At 34.8% G+C, this 20,418-nt stretch overlaps 1 protein-coding gene across 15 annotated transcripts in view; it reads left to right on the top strand.

Annotated features, from left to right (window-relative positions):
* The window catches only part of LOC128179612 (serine/threonine-protein kinase 25-like), a 58,312-nt gene extending 55,365 nt beyond the window's left edge, over positions 1-2,947 (top strand). For all 15 annotated transcript variants that reach the window (XM_052847090.1, XM_052847091.1, XM_052847085.1 and 12 more), the window contains one exon: positions 1,686-2,947. In XM_052847090.1, coding sequence (XP_052703050.1) covers positions 1,686-1,695 — 10 coding nt within the window. In that variant the 3' untranslated portion in view covers positions 1,696-2,947. The remainder of the gene's footprint in view (positions 1-1,685) is intronic.
* Positions 2,948-20,418: the final 17,471 nt, after the last annotated feature.

Raw genomic sequence — 20,418 nt, 5'->3', positions numbered from 1 at the left:
GCTTGAATGCTGAATCTGAGCCATAGGTTTCGGATGCTGGATGAGGTTTAGTTTTTTGGAACAGGTCACATGTTTTAAAAATAAAAACTTGCATAGTTGATTTAACTATAATATAAATGATTCGTAGAGGTAACTTCAGATGCAGAGCCTGATATCCATTATCAAGGATGCTAAAAAAATCTCCTACCTCACTCAAACCTGCTTAATAGATGTGTTTGTTGTTAAATGATATAACATAATTCCTATGATATAGTATTGTATGATATGATACATTATTGTTTAATATGATACAATATTAAATCATATGCTATATTGTAAAAAGTTATATGATATGATCTGATATTGTATCAATTTCTTTGATATTTTATGATATGATATTGTTTCATGATATTGTTATGTATAGAATTGTATATTATAATTGGAAACTTATTTATAAATACATGTACTTTGAAAATAGTCAGATTTTAAATAGTACAAACAATTTAGATATTTTTTGTAGTCGTATGTATTCTTACGCCAGAGTTCAATATAGTCTCGTTCAACTCGACGCTCGGCTGTCTCCGTAAATCTCCGACAAGCAGAGAGTCTCTCTTGCTTGTCGGAGATTGAACCAGACTAGAGTTCAATATTGCTTAGATCCATAAATTTTCCAGAAATATTTCTATCACTGATACATAGTTTGATTGAAATAATTCTATCTTTAAATATTACTTAACATGATTCATATGGGGTTTAATCATTCTCTTGTCGAAAAAGTCCAAAAATTCATATTATAAAAATGTGCATAATTCAAATACAGATTAGAAACTACCCGTACTTGTAATGCAAAATAACATATCATTGATTTTAATACAAATAAACATCCATAAAATCAACTCCCGTCAGTTCTTCGGTACTTTGATTTAACCAATGTAAACAAAAACATGGCACAAAACTTGTTTACTTATGTAACAAAAGAATTGTGAGCTCTGCATATATCTGGCTTTTAACTCTATGACTGACACTCAAATTTTGATTGATCATTAGAAATACATTTTTAAAGCATTGTAAACAATAAAAGTAGAAATATAAAATTTGATCAAAATCGTGACCATGTCTCTTTTAAAGTTCTTTTGGGGGGGAAATTTTCTGAAGCAGCCATTACTAACAAAACTGGAGCAGCTGTTTCACCCAATTCAGAATCGTCCTGCTAAACATAACAACAATGTTCGTGGAAATAAAGTAAACTTCTTGTGATTTTGAATTTTGCAGGATAAACTCTTTGGACTTAAAATATACATACCATTATTTTACATTTCAGAACAGCATTTTGAGATGAGAGGTTATCTTGTAACATTTATTAAAAAAAACTATTACTTAGTTAAGAATATCCATTGACCTGCTTAAAGCAGAGTTAGGTAAAAAAAAAAATTTATAACTTTTTCATAGAATTTTTTACATTAATGAAATTCATTTATTGACAATTTTTCTGAGAAAAAACACCCCAAAACAAATAAAGAAATTAATTTACGATGGCGGATAATATCTGTAAAGTTTATATAGACCCTGTTGAGCTTCCCTTTTTTTGTCTCATTATTTTATCTTACGTGGCTATGTACAGCCTTCACAGGGTGTCAGTTCACCCAGATGACTGTATAGATTCAATAAACTCTCATTAACAGTATACTTATAAATTGTATTTGCAGACCTTCCTAGCAGAAGAAGAGAGGGACATATATTGTTCAGTGCTTGGACAGAGGAGAAAGAAAATGGAATGAGGATGATCCTTCATTGAGGGGCAAGGACTTGAACAGGCTGAGGATTAGGGCCCCTCCTCAGAGAGGACACATTTCTTCTGTGTTATTTTATTTCTGTATGGACTGCTGTTGCAGACAAGGCTGAGATGAATTCCTGTACATGACATTATACTCCCCTTCTCCTGTATTGACGGTCACATGCCCTTTGTCAGTGACCGTATGAGGGCAGCATTTAAACAATATTCTACTCCTCTGTCTAGTGGTTGTCCTGTTTGTAAAGTGGCAAAGTTTAAATGGATACTGAAAGAACAGTTCTGTGGTTCTATGAAATCACAAATTTCTTACAGGGTGAATGTTCCAATACTTCCCTTCACATTGAAAAGAAATTATGTGTGCATTTTCATGGTAGAATTGAGAGAGATATGAATCGATGGTGGACAATTCTAGAGGATATCAGAGAGTTGAATTTGCAAATGATATCACAGGAGCCATGTTTCTTCCTAAGTTATACAAGGACCAAAGGTTTCACTTGTTTCAGGGACTGTATTAAGTATTTATTTGTGTTTTAGACTAATAACACTTCTTTCAGCAGTCAGGAGCCTAACCAACACCAGATAGTACACCACTCACACCTGTTAATGTATTGCAATAAAATTGTAGTGTTTGCAAAAGAACTTCTTTAAAGAACTTTATATGATAATGGCCTAAAATTGCTTTCAAAATGAAAATATTCATTTTACTCTATTCTTTGTTTTCTTTGTACAGTAATATTCATATGAAGTTTTTTCATCATTTTCATTTTGATTATATTGCCCCTAATTTTGAAATATGACATCATAAAGCTAGATCAAAGCTGCGTTCTGTATATCCCATTCAAAAAACGATGATACAATTTTGACATACATGTATTTTGATACAATTACAATAATTATGCCAATTCTGATGTCATATACTGCCAGTGAGTTCAAATTGAAGACGAAATATACTGTGGAATCATTAAATTTCGCATTGGCTCAATTTTCGTGGAATTCGTGGGTACCTCTCATCCACGAATTAACATCCTCCACGAATGAATAAATTAAAGTAATAACGTCATATTTCCTTTAGTAGATATATGAGAATACACGAAATTACGTCCCCACGAACCTGTAAAATTTAAGTCATCCACGAAAATTGGCCCCCACGAAATATAATGATTCCACAGTAGATGAAAAAATTAAATCTTCTAAAAAAAAAATAGCATAATAATATCATGAACCTGTAAAAACTTTAAAAAATTGCAAATTATGGGGGCGAAATTGTTGTCCATTTTATCTTTGTAGTACATCGACACATTAATTTTTATTTATAATTCTTTAAAGAAAACAAAAGCCTTTGTTAATTCAGAAGGAAACAGGCAAAGCACTGCATGTATCTCAGTGTGCTAATGTTTAGATGGGATTGTTCAACACTGTTTTTTGGTTGTTGTTGTTGTGGGATTTTTTTAAATAAAGCCCCTGACTGCTTGATTGGAGATCATTATTGTTTGGAATAACTGATGTTGAATAACTTTAAAACACATTTTGGGAAAACTCTTGATGAGCAATTCCCGTTCTGTCCACGGAATGTTACGAATCATATCGAGTGATTGTGTGAGCAAGTTTCCAGTGAAAGGAGTATATCTGAGCTAGTAAGTTTTTACTAAGAAGTGGGATGTTTCCAAGGTTGAGTTGTCATTCAGTGTTATTTGTGTAAATGGGATTATTTCTGGCAGTTTCAGTTGCATATTCTATTAATGTATTCTTAGACTAAATAATTTTTTTCATGTGAGTTAGGGTATGTACTTCATTAATGTATATCATGACATATCATTCTATATCATAACATTGAAAATTGGTTTTTTGAAATTACGTTATTTTATTTTTATGATATTTTTGAAATACAATTTGTCTCAAAGATGGTAGGAAATGGTAGACTCTAACGTTCTATCATATTCTGTGCAGAATCTTTGAGATGACCAAAAAATTGTTCATACTTTTGGTCAAAATCTGGTTTCCAAAAATTTTTGATGGTCTGAGCTTCCTGAATTTCTCAACACATTGATGTGTTGATATGAAGTTTGATGGTGCTTAAATGGAGACTAGTTTTGGATGAGGAAATAATAGTTAATAATTCCTGAGTTTATGAATTGCATCAATGTTTTAAGTTGTAACGTCAAGTATATCCAACATTATATCTTTGTTCATATTCATGTACTATGAGTCTCTGGTAATCACGGTAAAGGTTTGTAAAATTATATTTAAAGCAGATTATTTTTGGTTTAATCAGTGTGTATATTTTTTAATTCTGTATGAACATTGGCCTTAGCCCATACAAATAATGTATATTGGTGTTCAAAGTTGTGTCAGTAAGAAAAGTTGAAATGAGACAGGTCTTAGATGAAATTCTTAGTTTTTACAGAGAAAAACATTAAAATCATTGTAAATCATACATGTATTATTCCAATTAATTAAGATTTTTTATTGACCATTTTTTATTTTCAAAAGAAATGAGAAAAATCAACTGTTGTTCATGCAAATCAACATTAGGCTGTGTCTAAACTCTGTTTTCTTATGATTTTAGGATTTTTTTTTGGCTAATCATTTACCGGTAGTGTATGTTTGTATGTTTGTTGATCAGTAATGGTTGGCAATGTGTGTGATGAAGAATGGTTGTAGATTGTACCTTTATTTAGAGTGATATGTATAAGTTTTACTTTGTGAAAGATGTCAGTAATGTGTGTCTATATATTTATTATCATTAACACTTGTAAATAATCTAGTTTATTATCCTGCTATGTTGGTTTGGACAGATGGACAGATATGTACAGTAAAAAGTCCCTACCTAACATTGCCCAAATGACAATGGTTGCCCACTCTCACCCCAGAACAGTTAACAACCCATGATTAGTCGATGTATTGGGGCACATTTCTCCTTTTCAAATATTGTAATTTGTCTGCTTAATCTAAGAAGGGGTTTAAAAAAACGGGGTGGGTGAGTGATGTGTTAAACCTCTTAAATATGAAAATTGCAGCCAATCGTCAGTCAAAAAGGAAACTTTCAGTTAAAATTCCCATCCCCCACATACAAGACCATGGAGTGCTCTTCCAGACCTGTCGGACAGGGTTTGTGTGGTGGTGATCCCCAAAACCATGAGTTATGGAGTTGGCCCCCTTCTGGAGGTGGCATAATGGAGTCTTATCAACTTTAGTCCTCCAGCAATGTTATATTTGTTCTGGTAAAAAGTTATTTTTTTATTTTTGTTATATCCAGAGAAATCAGTAACATTCCACATAAACCACATTACATAGGTGACCCAGTTATCCCTGTTATCTGTGATTAGTTCCATAGACTGTTCTCTGACATCAGGAATGCAGCCTTGTCAAGGAATTCAGTCACCTGCAGATATATTCTGTGATAAACTTTTAAAAAACGATTCTGATGGTAAAAATTGGGAATATTTAGCCACATGCATGTAAACTATGTAAATCAAAAGCAATTTCTCAGTTAATAATCGACATTGTACTCTGGTACTGTTCTCTACAATATATAGAAAAAACTCTTGTGCAACAGTGATTTTCCTTTTTAAGGAATGTCAAAATGTTAAATGTTATTATTGTTAACATAGATCATTGTTAATTAGATATGAATTAGAATTATGGAATAGAAAGATGAGAGACCTTGATTATACAAGTTTTATGTACATTTCAGAGAGTCATTTATATACATATATATTATATATACTTCTGTTCATTCAAACTGTGCTTTCCAATTTCATGTACTAATGATTATACACAAATAAATTCCAGAATAATGATACAATGTTGCATGCTTCATTTATTCTCTCTCTCTCTCTCTCTCTCTCTCTCTCTCTCTTTTCAAAATAAAATAAATACAAACTTAAATGAGATGTCCATTTTATCACTTAATATTTTAGCATACCATGTTGAAGAATATAACGAATTAAATCAATTCACGAATAGGTTTATTCATGACACATGTATACAAGTCCACATCATGCTCTCACGCACACATCATCAGCATGGCTATTTTCCCGTGCTCAATCCCCGGATGATACTCTCAGACCATACACACAAAGAACCATAACTCTTACTCACATCATACTCATACATTCATACACAAACAGTTACTTCCCTTAGATCATATAAATATGCTACAATACCCCCCTTTGCAAGATTTAACTATTATGCTGAAAAACATATTAATAATCAGATTTCTCATTCTTAATAAGATTACTGTCCATTATTTCTGAAAAACATTCACAATTTTTTTTACATTTAGTTATGAGTCACAGTTCACAGTCCATTATAAATAGTTTACAAAATTTACAAAGACAGTCACAGTTCACAGTCCATGGTACAAATAATTTCACACGGAAACACACGGACACGGCTCACATTTTACAGTCCTTAAAACGTTGCGGAACTGTCTTTACACGGGTTGACCTTCTCAAGACTGGCTCTGTTGGTTTTCTTGCGATAGGTTCCCTCACAGAAGGCTGTCCTTCATCACATGTATCAGCGGATACAATGATCGGTTCACTGTAAGTCTCTGGAATATTGGACACATCACTTTCGGAAGTTCCCGGTTCTTGATTACAATGATACTTTTTCACAAACTCGCTATTCCTCTTCAATGTGAGTCCTTCTGGTGATTCAACAACACAGCTGTTTCCAGTTTTCTGTACCAAAGTATATGGCTCTGCATGGTACGGAGTGTCCATTTTGTCTTTGACTGCTTTCTTCAAAAGGACTGAATCTCCAGGCTCTAAGTCGCAATCCACTGCACCACGTTTCTCATCAACATACAGCTTGTTTCTGTACTTTGAATACACATCCTTATCTCGCATTTCTTCATCAAACACATTTTCTTGTAGATTCTCTACTTGCGGTAATTTTGTCCTCAGTTTACGGCGGAACATCAATTCTGCAGGTGACACCCCAGTTGTACTGTGTGGAGTTGTTCGATATGCAAACAAGTATTTCCGGATTTCTTTCTTCCAATCCTTTGATTCTGCTTGTGCAATTCTAATCCTTTTCATCAATGACCGGTTTTGACGTTCAACTTCCCCGTTTGCAGCCGGATGTAATGGTGTAACTGCTCTGTGTTTGATGCAGTTATCTGTCAAATAATCCTCAAATAACTTAGACTTGAATTGTGGTCCATTATCAGATGTAATTTGATATGGAATTCCGTGTCTACAAAACATTCCCTCTAGAGCATCAATGATTTTCTCACTTGTAATGTCTTTGGTGATTTCAATTTCATAATAACGGCTGAAGTAGTCCACTACAACTAACACATATTGTCCTGATGTTAATGGTCCAAGTAAGTCAATTGCCAATTCTTGCCAAGGTCCCGTCGGTAAAGGTGTTGGACTGATTGGCTCCGGTTTTGGATATGCACTAGTAATCTGACATCCATGACATGATTTCACGTACTTTTCCACTTCTTTGTCCATACCAGGCCACCAAACTTTCGTCCTGAGTTGTTGTTTTGTCCCAACAATGCCCAAGTGCCCCTGGTGTGCTAACTGAACACACTGTTTTCTCAGACTTCTCGGAATCACAATCCTAGATCCACGTAACACAAGGTATCCAATAGAACAAAATTCATCTCTGAATGGAAAATAGTCAACACACGATTTTTCCCATTCCCCTTCTTTAATGAATCTACGAATTCTGACAAGTTCTTCGTCCCTCTTTGAAACTTCTTCTACTTCTCGAGTAGACAATGCATGAGGCGTAGCTTCCCTCGCTATAAATTTCACATATTGTTCAGTCTCCACAGAGTTACTGTTTTCCACAGGTTTGTTTTCCACCAAACGTGACAATGCATCTGCAATATTCTGATGTCCAGGTAAGTAACGCACTTTGAAATTGTATACCATAAGTTTTAACAACCAGCGTTCAATTCGTGCATTTGGTCGAGATTTTCTTCCATAAAGAACTTCTAATGGCTTGTGATCTGTAATCAGCTCAAACTCTACACCATACAAGTAAATATGGAACTTCTCACATGCCCACACAACTGCCAGAGCTTCTTTCTCTGTTGTCGAATAATTGCGTTCTGCCACGGACAATGTACGGCTTGCATAACAGATGACTCTCGTTTCACCTTTGTGCACTTGAAGTAAGACTGCTCCAAGGCCTACATTGCTAGCATCTGTCACTAACTGTGTTTTTTCTGCATCTAACCTGTAGTGTCCTAAAGTTTCCACATTTGACAAACAACGTTTCAACGTATCAAAACTCTTCTTCTGTTCACGTCCCCATACAAATGTTCACATTCTTCTTTGTCAATCTCCTCAGCGGTTCTGACACAGTCGCTAGGTTTGGTATATATCGTGCACTAAAGTTTACAAGTCCAAGGAAACTTTTCACTTCAGATCCACTTGTTGGCTCTTTTGCATCCAGTAATGACTGATCCTGTCACTTGTTGGCCCAATACCATTCTTAGACATCACATGACCCATGAATGTTATTTTGTTCATGCTAAATTCACACTTTGCTTGGTTCAGCGTAAGTCCTTTTTCTTTAATTCTCTGCAATGCTTTACGAAGTCTTTTATCATGTTCTGCTTTGTCACGCCCATGGATCACAATATCATCTGAAATGTTTTGTACTCCCTCACAATCATGAAATACTTGTGAAATCACTTGCTGATATTTTTCTGGTGCTGATGAAATACCAAACATCAGTCTTTTATATCTATACAGGCCTTTGTATGTTACAAATGTAGTGATCTCCCTTGAAGATTCCTCCAACTCAATCTGATGGTATCCACTTCTAAGGTTGGATTAAAATGTTGGCATCCTTTATTTGTGTAGATTCAACATGTTCAAATTATGATTGTACACGATAAGGCAGGCCCATAATGGGTGCTGATTTTTAAACTGATATACGTCTTAGTTCTTAATTATTTAAAGCGTTTTAAGTCGAAGTAGTCCGCTATTGTTGATAAGTGAGCGATGTGGGCCATGGGCCTCTTGGTTTTTTTTATGGCTTAAAAAATTAGCCTTTGCATCAAAATTATCTTGTTATGTAAGTAAGCTCGTACTTGCTTGTCTGCAGGCTTGTAGCTTCCAATCTGAAAAAAATCAGATGGACGACCTTGGAGCTACAGTTCCTTACGTGCTAAAAGGTTGCAATTTACCGTGCACTAAAACTTGTGTTAGTACATGGGGTCCGTTTCACAATCTTATGACCAAAGATCTATCTTTAGACCAGAATTTGTCATTATGATAAGATCTCATTGTAGCTGCTTCACACAACTGTCATACCTTTTCATAATTTAAATGTGATAGTATAAAAAAAGTATTTCTATATGCATTTATTCGTTTTACTTTTAAACAAGTGCACCGCAAAGCGGAGCAATCCCTCGCGAAATGAAAATATTGTGCTGGGAAATGCATTATTCAGAAATAAACATGTAATTGAAGAGACCAAATATTTAACTTGTTAAAAACCATTTGAATTAAAATATTTCGTTTTTCCTATCCCCATGCTCGCTCTGTGTGTATCCATGGGGGATGGGTGCATTTACGTGGTTGTACAATTGTTCCCATTACTAGGGAAACACAACACAAACGTGTTAAACTTTACTGATATCTACTTTAATCAATTCTCTTTATCCAGTGACATACATTACGCATGTAGCCTAGACAATTAGTGTAGGCAAATTTAAGTTTCATATTGAGAAGGAGACGTAGCTAAAATCTGCCGATTAATAGACTGCTCTATGAGAAAATTCGAGTTAACATGTCGTAATTTTAACCCCAATATTTTAAAAAGAGTAACATATCTTCAGCGATAAACATGAAACGAATTCCCGGTTAATCATGTTGACGATATTTGTCAAAGTCTCTTCTGAATTATGAACCTGTTCTTCTCTAAGTAATTCGTTAAATATATGGCCCAAAATTCGGCTTAGACGGCTGCTTGTTTCGATTGAATTAGGGTGAACTTAATCTCCTGCTTGCTTCAGTTTTTCACTTTGGTCATCCTTTCAACTCCCCATTTCTCAAAAATGTTTGCTCCTTACCATTACAGGGCTTACATCCAACAAATATCAAGTTGTTGAATTGAAATGTTTACTTTCACGAACCGGAAGTCGTACATAAAATTTCTTAGTGTTGTTATTTTAACGATATCTTAAAAAATATATAACGGAATTCCTTGAAAATAAATAGGGTTTGTCCTTTAAACATGGTTTGATACACATGCATGCGAGGGTTTTCTTTAAATTTTGCTAAAAAGGCTGAAATGGACACACACACAAACATACATACATACATACATACATACATACATACATACATACATACATACACACACGCGCACAGCAGCGATGCTATATCCCCCTCGCAACAAGTTGCGCGAGGGGATAATAACCGAAAGTTTTACTGCGCAACTGAATATTGAGTTGGCTGAGTAAACTCTGATATTTCATTGGTTCTTTGATTTGATTGGTTTTTAGCTCACTAGAACTGAAGGGCAAGAGGGCATTTCTGATCACAGTTTGTCTGTCGTCCGTCTGTCCGTTAAGGTCAGACGACACGTTCCTCGAGCATCTTTTTTGTATCTCCTCATAATAAAGAGTTCCAATAAAAATTGTTATTTTTATAATGATTTTTAAAATGATTAAAATTTACTTGTATGTGGATAGATGCCTAGATGGCCGAGTGGTTAGAGCTGTGGCCGTTCTCTGACATGAGCGTAGGTTCTAGAGGTTGTGAGTTCAAGCCCCGCCCAATAGAGTGAATTTCGCTGTGCATTCTCTAGTATTTTGCAGAAATGGTAAGGTATCCTAATTTTTTGCAAGAAAGCTTGTCAGAGTAGTAGTAAACTATTAACAAATTCCTGGAAAATGTTATATAAAATTGAGGAACGTGTCGTCTGACCTTAACTTTAAACATTTCGATTTTGAACATCTTCTCCAGAACTACTGGGTCAATTTCAACCAAACTTGGCACAAATCACCCTTAGACAAAGGGGTTTCAAAGTTATGATAATTAAGGATCACGCCCTTTTACATGGGGAGATAATTTGGAATTATTGAACATTTTTGATAAATTGACATAAATCATTTTCTCAAGATCAATTTAGCCTGGAGAGCTGAAACTTATGTGGAAACATCCTCAGGTAGTGATTCAAAGTTATGAAAATCATGACCCAGGGATGGGGACACAAGGTGGGATCAAATTTTACAAAGGAATATATAGAGAAAATTATAATCTTTGATAATCTACTACTCAAAATCCAATTGGCCAGAAAAGCTGTAACGTGTGTGGAAGCATCCTTAGGTAGGATAGATTCAAATCTTTACAAATTATGATCCCCGGCTGTACGATGGGGCCACAATAGGGGGTTGAATTTTACATAAGGATATATAAAAATCTTTAAAAATCTTATCAAAAACCAATTGGCCAGAAGAACTGAACTTATGCGGAAGCATTCTCAGGTAGGGTAGATTCAAAGTTTTATAAATTATGATCCCTAGGGATAGGGTGGGGCCACAATAGGGGTTTGAATTTTACAAAAGAATACATGTACACGAAGAAAAATCTTTTAAAATCATCTTCTCAAAAACCAATTGGCCAGAAAAGTAGTAAATTGTGTGGAAGCAGGTAGTGTTCATTCAATTTTGTACAAATTATGATCCCCGGTGGTAGGGTTGGGCCACGATGTGGGAAGGGGCAATTTTTATATAGGAAAAATAAATAAATAAGTTTTGTTAATTGAAATCTTATAATATGGTTTTGCTTAAATGCGAGCATCTTGACATTATTGATTCTCAATTGCTTAGAACCTGGAAAATTTCTGGGCCCAACCGGGGGCTCGAGAACTGTAATACGCATTATGTGATATGACTTTGAAATCATCATGTTGAAAAGTGGCTCAGTGTTCAACTAAATAATACCTGAAGAAAAATTTGAAATTTGTTTGTATCTTTATATCTTTATTCTACTACATTGTCCAGATATTTTGTGTACGACTCCATAAATCTGATTTTATTATGAGTTTGGCTATTGTTGCTCAGGTTAAGCGATGGGCCTCTTGTTCTTATTAAATATGAATATAGCGCGTTCAACCTATGTAATACTAGTGTCGTATGGCTCACCTAGACGAGGTCGGTGGGAGCTTATGCTATACCTTCGGCGTCGGCGTCCTGACCTGGTTAAAGTTTTTGTTGCAAATCCTGTATCAAAGTATCAAACTTGTCCTATCTCCGCTAAACTTGCATGGATGATGTACCTGGACCTACTTATGAACTGGAAGGCTTGGATGCTAAATCTGGGCCATGAATTTCAGCTGCTGGAGCAGGTTTAGGTATTTGGAGCAGGTTGATATTTTTTTGGCATGTGCCCTTTGATGGCCATATCTAAGTTACTACTGGTCCTGACTTCACCATACTTTCATGGATAATGCATATGCATCTTGTAATGTTAATCACGCCACAGCTTTGGATGCTGAATCGGAGCCGTAGGTTTCGGATGCTTGATGAGATAAATGATTTTGAAGCTGGTTAAAGTTTTTGGGGCAGGTGCCCTTTGATGGCCATATCTAAGTTATTACTGTTCCTGACTTTTCCAAACTTACATGGATATTGCATCTTGTACATAGATAATGTATCTTGTGATACCGATGCACACCACAGCTTTGGATGCTGAATCGGAGCTGAAGGTTTCGGATGCTGGATGAGGTTAAGGTTTTTGAAGCTGGTTAAAGGTCTTGAAGCAGGTGCCCCTCGTTGACCATATCTCAATTACTACAAGTCCAAACTTCACCATACTTGCATGAATGATATGTCTTATGATACTTGTATCATTGACAGGCATGAATGCTGAATCTGAGCTTAAGGTTTCGGATGATGGAAGTGGTTTTAGGTTTTTGAAGCTGGTTAAAGTTTTTGGAGCAGGTGCCGTTTGATCTTTGTTATTATTGATATAATCTTTACCAAATGTGGATAGATGATGCATCTTGTGATATTGATGCACTCCACAAGCTTTGGTGCTGAATCTGAGCCATACGTTTTAGATGCTGAAGGATGGTAAGGTTTTTGAAGCTGGTTACAGTTTTTGAAGCATGTGATAGGCAGATCTTTGTTATTGTTGTTTAATCTTTATCAAATTTGGATAGAAGACGCATCTTGTGGTACTGATGCACTCCACAAGCTTGGATGCAAAATCTGAGCTATCAGTTTCGGGTGCTAGAGGGGGTTAAGGTTTTTGGAGCTGGCCACATGTTTATTAAAATAATAGAACTTAATCACACTTGCATGGTTGATTGAACTATGTAAATGAATCACAATGGCAGCTTCAGATACTTAGAGTGATCTTGATTATCTAGATGCTTAGGCAGGATTTAAATTTTAGAACAACTCAAATTTGATAGGGTCTTAGAGCTGGTTACAAAACGAAGATTTTGTTCATACCTAGTCAGACTAAAACAGTTAATATAACTGTGGATGTGTAAATAGAGATATATTTAGATACAAAGCTTCATCTCAATTACATGTATCTTGATGCTGGACAGGTGTCAGTTTTTTTGAGTAGTTAAATACAGGTTTAATTGTTTGAGAAAATTTTGTTTTGACAATCATTCATGTCGGTGGACAATGGTTTTCTCAGGGTGTCAATTTCAACTGTTACCCTCCCAAACAGGAAGTATTTATATAATACAATATTGTATCATTTTACATGATACAGTATTATATAAATAGTGCCTGTTTCGGAGGGTAGCAGTTGAAATTGACACCCTGAGAAAACCATTGTCCACCGACGCGAAGCAAGCAGAGGTTGACAATGGTTTTCTCAGGGTGTCAAATTTTTTTCCTTAAATATACATACAAAAATTTCATGCATTAACTCTTAGTTCTGTCCTCAGCGACAGAAAGAACTTATGGCCCTCATCGGCTTTTTAAAAATTTCATGCATTAACTTAAAGCTCTGTCCTCAGGAACAGAAAGAAATTGTATAGCCCTCATCGGCTTTTAAAAAATTTCCATGCATTAACTCTTAGTTCTGTCCTCAGCGACATAAAGAACTTATGGCCCTCATCGGCTTTTAAAAAATTTCATGCATTAACTCTAAGTTCTGTCCTCCACGACAGAAAGAACTTATGGCCCTCGTCGGCTTTTTTTTTTTTTTTAATTTCATGCATTAACTTAAAGCTCTGTCCTCAGCGACAGAAAAGCCCTCAGCGGCTTTTTCAAAATAAAATAGAGTTCTTATTACCTCTCCTTTAATGAATTGGCGTAGCGGTAATTCTCGTCTTCTATGCACACTGGAAAAGTACGTGTTGTCTATCGCTCTGCAAATCGTCAAGTGATGGTACTTCTTGTTATCAGCTATTCTCAGTTGGGATCTGCCAGCGTACGCCATTTTTTCAAGTATGGCGGATAGCTCATTGTTATGTGATGTAATGAGATGGTGAATACATGTACTTCTTAATAAATCGTCATTTTCATTGATTATATGCAATGATTAAACAATTGTGTATTTATACCGTTGCAATATAACGTTTAATTCCTTTTTACAACTTTGCTCATATACGAAGTAGATATAGACAGCAGAATGCAAATTAGGCTATCATTCTGGCAGATAAAATGATTTTGAAAGAACGCGGGGAAGTAAGCCGAGGCATAAAACCACTTAAGTCCATTTGAATCACCCACATTTTTTTCCTTACAAATATTACTTTTGCTACATTTATTAAACATATGCAATAATTTGCATTCAATACTGCCAAAACCTTCAACCTTATTACTAGTATGTAATTGATATAAGACATAAAAATATGTATATGCTAATTGAAAAACAAAACGCTAATGAAATCAGATGTTCAGACTATAGTTTTTTGTAGAGTGGGTCATTACACCATTTTTTAAAGAACTTTTACTGATAAAACATGTAAATGTCTATCTTTTTCAATGTTAATAAAAATGGTTTCAAAACCCACTCTTTGGTAAAAAGCAAGTTTTCTCCATCAATTTTCAAGATCATCATCAAATGGCTTAGATCGAACTATGTTTGCGCAATACTAAATTGAGTTTGTTATTTAAATGGACTAAAGCACTCAATTCCGTGGTGCGGCAGGTAGCGAGGAGTTCTTAGAACATAAGTATGTTGAAGTAGTAGTTCGATTCTGATTAATCTTGATAAATATTTTTTTTTATATCTTTGTTTACTCTGTTTAAATTAGAAAACCTCATTTGATGTCAAGAAAGTAAAAATTGCGTTATTATGAATAAAACACACCTACGTAATCATTTTATAGGTCTTTAGATAACTGCTAAATCAGTTATCATTAGTATTATTTTAAAAAATAACACGTTTCTTTGCTGACGGGGTACAAATTATGGACTTAAAGACAAAAGATTGGAATTCTTTATTCTATGTACATGCACATAATAAATTCTCTGGAGATTGGAGATATGTAAGCCCAGGAATGAAAATATTTGAAGTGAATACACATCATATTATACTCAATGCGTGATTGTTATTTGGAACATACTCGTGATAGGGTTGTGGCCATTTGTGGGCATGTGCCTCGGCTTATTCCCCCAGGTTCTTTTGTGGAGAAACTACTAGAGAAATCTGCATTTGGGGTGTTTTTAATGAATATTTAATTTTGACTTTTTTCATCTGTAACCATGGTGACATAAACATATGTGACAACAAACTGTTCCTCTATTTTTAATTTGTTTTACAGCGGTTTATTTCACTTGCCAGTTCGCCTTTTTACGACGATATGAGACAAATGAAGTCTGCCCTTTCTAATATATAATTTGAATTAATTACAGAACTTATTTACATGTATGATAAAGCAGTGAATGTGTGCAGTGTGCATACTTAACGCTAACTGTTGATAAATACATGTAATGCAATATATTGTCATCTTTGTTGAAAACTGATATCTAAATTTTGAATGAATTATAATACTGTTTGTCTATTTTTTTTTAGGTAAATGTCTTTTTAAAAAAATTGGAACCTCTATCTGCCTCCTTGATGGTCACCTGAGTATCACTGCCCCTAGATAGACCTGTCTTTGATTCCCATGATTGCATTTTAAGCTTCATTATGGTGTCTTAACCCTAATTCAAGACTCTTTTGACTGTTACCCTTACGTTTATTATTAATATCTAAGAATATTGTTTTCAAACATCAATTCGTTAAGGAGGGTATCTATACCCTAGCTCCAGGGGCCAAACATTGTACACTTATGGTAACACGAGACCTGCTGGCCTGTAATGGTCAGTCTTTTATGATATCCAGTTTCAATAATAGTGCACACAAAATGCACATAGCTTATTACTACAAGCATGCAATGCACAGGAAATTACAGATTTCAAGATAAACTTTTTAAAGAATGTAAAAATGGTAACGGACGACACACTACTAACGGCATTAGGTTACCCATAGTCTTAAGTGACCTAAAAAAAAATACATGTTCACTAAATGGCCATATTTGTCACCCATCCCCATCCAACCCCCCCCCCCCCCCCCAACCTAAAAATCTTTGATCTTGCCCCATGACCAATATGAAGAAGATCTCCGTGACACCACTACGCCAAGCATTTCAGTGATTAACTGATCGTGATACTAAAAGACTAATTCAATTTTTTATATATAAAAGGCAGAATTAAAAAAAATCCGAATAATTTAGAGTTATCGAAAATGGCTGAGGATTGGAGATCGTAAAGAATTGTCTTAATTAAAGTTTCTCGACACACCAAAATTTTATCTGATGGATCGATAAAGAATCTTTTTAAAATATGATTTGCAAAAAAGAGCCCGAAATCGGCTTTCATCTATTCTATATCAATTTTTTGTATTTTTTTTATTCGAAGAAAAGGGAAATATTATTTAGACTGCAGACAGGATATTTTAGAGCTTAATATTTGGTTTCAGCTGATGCAAAATATACATGTAATTATCTATAAATGCATGACAACGATGGTTAAGTCAACTTTTTAATTTCTTTTAATTAAAAATAATTAATGAAATCTAAAAACGCAGTTGTTTATATCTTGATAATATCTAAACAATATTCAAGAGTTACATAACGCACTAATTAAACAAGGATTTTTTTACGAAGAAATTGAAACGAAAATGCAATTTTTCAAACTTAAACATATCCCGATGGAAAAAATACTTAATGCAATCCTTTCAACAGCCCCCCCCCTTGCAAATGCAATGTCTCTTTCGGATAATGACGCCATTTTTTATTAAGCGCTAAGCGCATGCGCTAGCACTTATTAGGGATGCACCAAATTTCATGATCTTTTTATAAGCGCCACCTAGTGATCATGCTGAGCGACGCTCGAATTCTAAAAATAGCAAGATCATGGTATCCTTAAGTTTCTATCAAGATCCCAGGTTTTACAAAAAAACGTCGAGTTGTGGGTTTACTTAATTGAGATCCGAACAAATGGCAAACTTTTACAATATCAGTGAAGTCTAGGGTGCATTGGCGATTACACATGCCACGCGACATTCCATGCTGCTATTATTAGATGCATGTTGGGTGACCGCTGTGCGATGTAAACAAAGGATGGCCAGTGGTGCGGATCTCGGAATGTCAAAGCATGCAATCAGAGATATTCCCTTGTCTTGTTGCTATACCAAAAGTTACATAGAAAAAAATTTAAGACCCTCAAAGGACGACAAATTTATCAACGTGATATTTTTAAAAACATTTGTTGTGTAACTTTGATCTTTTGATTCATGTCGATTTTAAATTCAATGACATTTAGTCATATTTTACGGTCTCGGTTGGTGAAAAGGTACGGTTAGTCTTGTTTTCACTCACTGAGCAAGTGTATTCAAAACTTGTCGTACACTGTATATATCAACAAGGTTAGCATTTAAAAAAGGAAATAAAGTCAGCCAGCGGAATATTAATCTTAGATCAAAATTGAATATACAACCATTAAAAATACAAGATATATAACGACCAGAACAATAATATTCTGCGGGTGTACATTGAGTTTGCATGCTTTACTTTTATAAATGTAGGGTAGGAGACAGGCGTGCAGCGGTACAATGTATGACTTCACGCCAACTTTAGTTATTTATAATTATATAGACTTTTAAAATTGCAAAGATCGCTCTCTGAATTTTACACCACATATCCTCTCAAATTCGAGAAATTTATATATGCAGACTCCGGAACCCAGGGACAGTCAGTTTCATAACTTCGAATTTCTTAAACAAGGACCGTCTAATTCATTCCCAGAATTCCAATGTACAAAAGCGCAATCGAATTTTCATCCCAACTTAGTTGTAAGTGGGCTAACTAATCAGTTAATATACATTACAAACTCCTCTCTTCAAATTGATTGAAATGGTATGGTCAGGATCTCATACATATGATGCATTTTCATGAAACTGTTTTTTCTTTTACTTTCTGTATAGTTATGATTTTAAAATATTAACAATGGTTTGAAAAAAGTAGCATTGAGGCTGGCTTAGCGCTTTTCAGTACTTTGAGTACTTTGATTATGATATCATGAGCAGACCTGACAATTGATAAGTAGATTTTTTCCATTGGTTTAAAAAATAATTACAATTCTTCATTTTCATTAATATTTTTTATATTAAGAAATAATTGTATGGTGCATCAGTCGGTATTAAATTTTAAGCACCGAAATATCATGTTTGAAACCAAAACGAGTTTTCTGGTTTCTGTTAAAAAAAAAATTCATATAAAAAAAAATTAAAAACCGATAATGGTCTTACTTTTGTCAAATCATATTTCAAAAAAGATTCTTTGTCGACCCATCAAATAATATATTGGTGTGTCAAGCAACATAAAGATTTCTAATACTTTAGATAGTTCTGTAAAATATCTGATAGATATTATGATTGTCGTGTCAGATCTAATGACACTCATCTGTCTAGATAAATCTTACGATAGTTTTGGGAAACTCAGCCCGAATTTCCCCAAATACTGTGGAAATAAATAGAACCATGAATTCTTCAGAAGATTTACTGCTGACGTCGTCCTTTACTTACCCAGACGTTATCTTAAACTCGCTAACCGACTTTGGAAAATGAAGTACATGTATGTTCAATTCACATGCAGATCGAGAGTCGCCATTTTACATGTTAACCAAATACACACTTAACGAAGGCTGGTGACGGTGATTAAAGTAAGTAAAGTGAATTTATCAGTAGTAAATATGTCTGAGGAATTTTTTTGGAATCGAATATTTGCACAGAATGTGTTCGGAAACAAATAAACCGGGAGTATTTGTACACGCACCGTAAATTGCATGTTTTGTTTTGTTTTTGTGGCCTTGTAGCTCTACGACGTATCAACCCGAATTTTCCGTAGAGCAACATATCATACAAAGTGCACTTCCCCATTTTTGACTGCGTAGCAGAAGGAATGAAAAAAGATCCCCCAATAAGCAAGCATTGCATGTGCGGATCAAGAGGGGACCCCCCTCCCCTCAACTGGAAAAATCAAATTTCTAAAATTTACGCAGTAAAATTCTTATAGATATGCATTGGACCCACTGGCAAATTTTAATATTCCTCGGACCCCCATCTCTGGAAAATTTTCTGGATCCGCGCATGCGTGGTTGATGAGAAATTACTGCCATTGATAATTGATATTTACAAAGCTTTATGGTAATTTACATAGGATGTAAGTGATGTTAAAATTATTCTTCCATATCATCAGATTCTTGGCATTTTCTTTCACAGATAAATTGAATATACTTGATTTAATCACCACACAATAACTTCTCCGAAGGCTAGAACTGAAAGTTTGTTAGATTAGCAATACGCGGTCTTTGATTCGGATCCTCGCTGTTATTTGCAACTGCTGTTTAAATTGGAGACTTTCCAAACAGATAAAAGTACTTGAAATTTTTTTTTCAATATCATTGGGCGTTCTCGGTGAAGACTTGTTCCACATCGATTGATTGAGACCGGGGCTTACTGGTCCGTTTATAATACGGGTAAATATAAGTATGTGGATTAACAACTGAAGATTTAAAAAAAAAAACATGCAGGTTATGAATACCATATAGGCTTCTTCTGGTGGTCACAAATTTAGCGGAAAAGACGTCAAGGCATACTGTTACTTTTGACTGATAAAGATTTAGTGAATGGAATCCTTTTTTATTTCAAATGTTAAATTTGTGACAGTATAAGCAGCAACAAAAAAAAGGTACGCAGTCAGGTACATGTTTAAAATTTTAAGATAACAGACCTGTGTGTGTGTGTGTGTGCATTAGAATTCACAATCTCTTTCGACTCGTCTTCTGGGATGTAGAATGATCACTCACAAGTGCAGCTGCTCAATAAGTACTATGTCAATAAAATCATATAGTCCTTCATAAATGCATATTTTTATTATTTAAAAATTGATATGTCATTCTGACATAACCCCGACACCAGACATAACCCCCTCCCCCGCCACACACTCCAGGCTGGCAAAATTAGGGTTTTTTTTAATCAAGATAGGGTAGGTCTAAACTCCCTCCCTCCCATTGAAAAACGAAAGCTCCATGTGCCTGATAAAAGAATGGATGGCGCAATGCATTGTTTAAATGTTCATTTTATTAATAGTAGCAGAATTTAGCAATATCACGATAGTAGAATTTTATTAAATTGACAGAAGACAAG

This window comes from Crassostrea angulata, chromosome 4, assembly GCF_025612915.1.
Source record: "Crassostrea angulata isolate pt1a10 chromosome 4, ASM2561291v2, whole genome shotgun sequence".
Lineage (NCBI taxonomy): Eukaryota > Metazoa > Mollusca > Bivalvia > Ostreida > Ostreidae > Magallana > Magallana angulata.
This window is presented reverse-complemented; position numbering and strand designations above follow the sequence as displayed.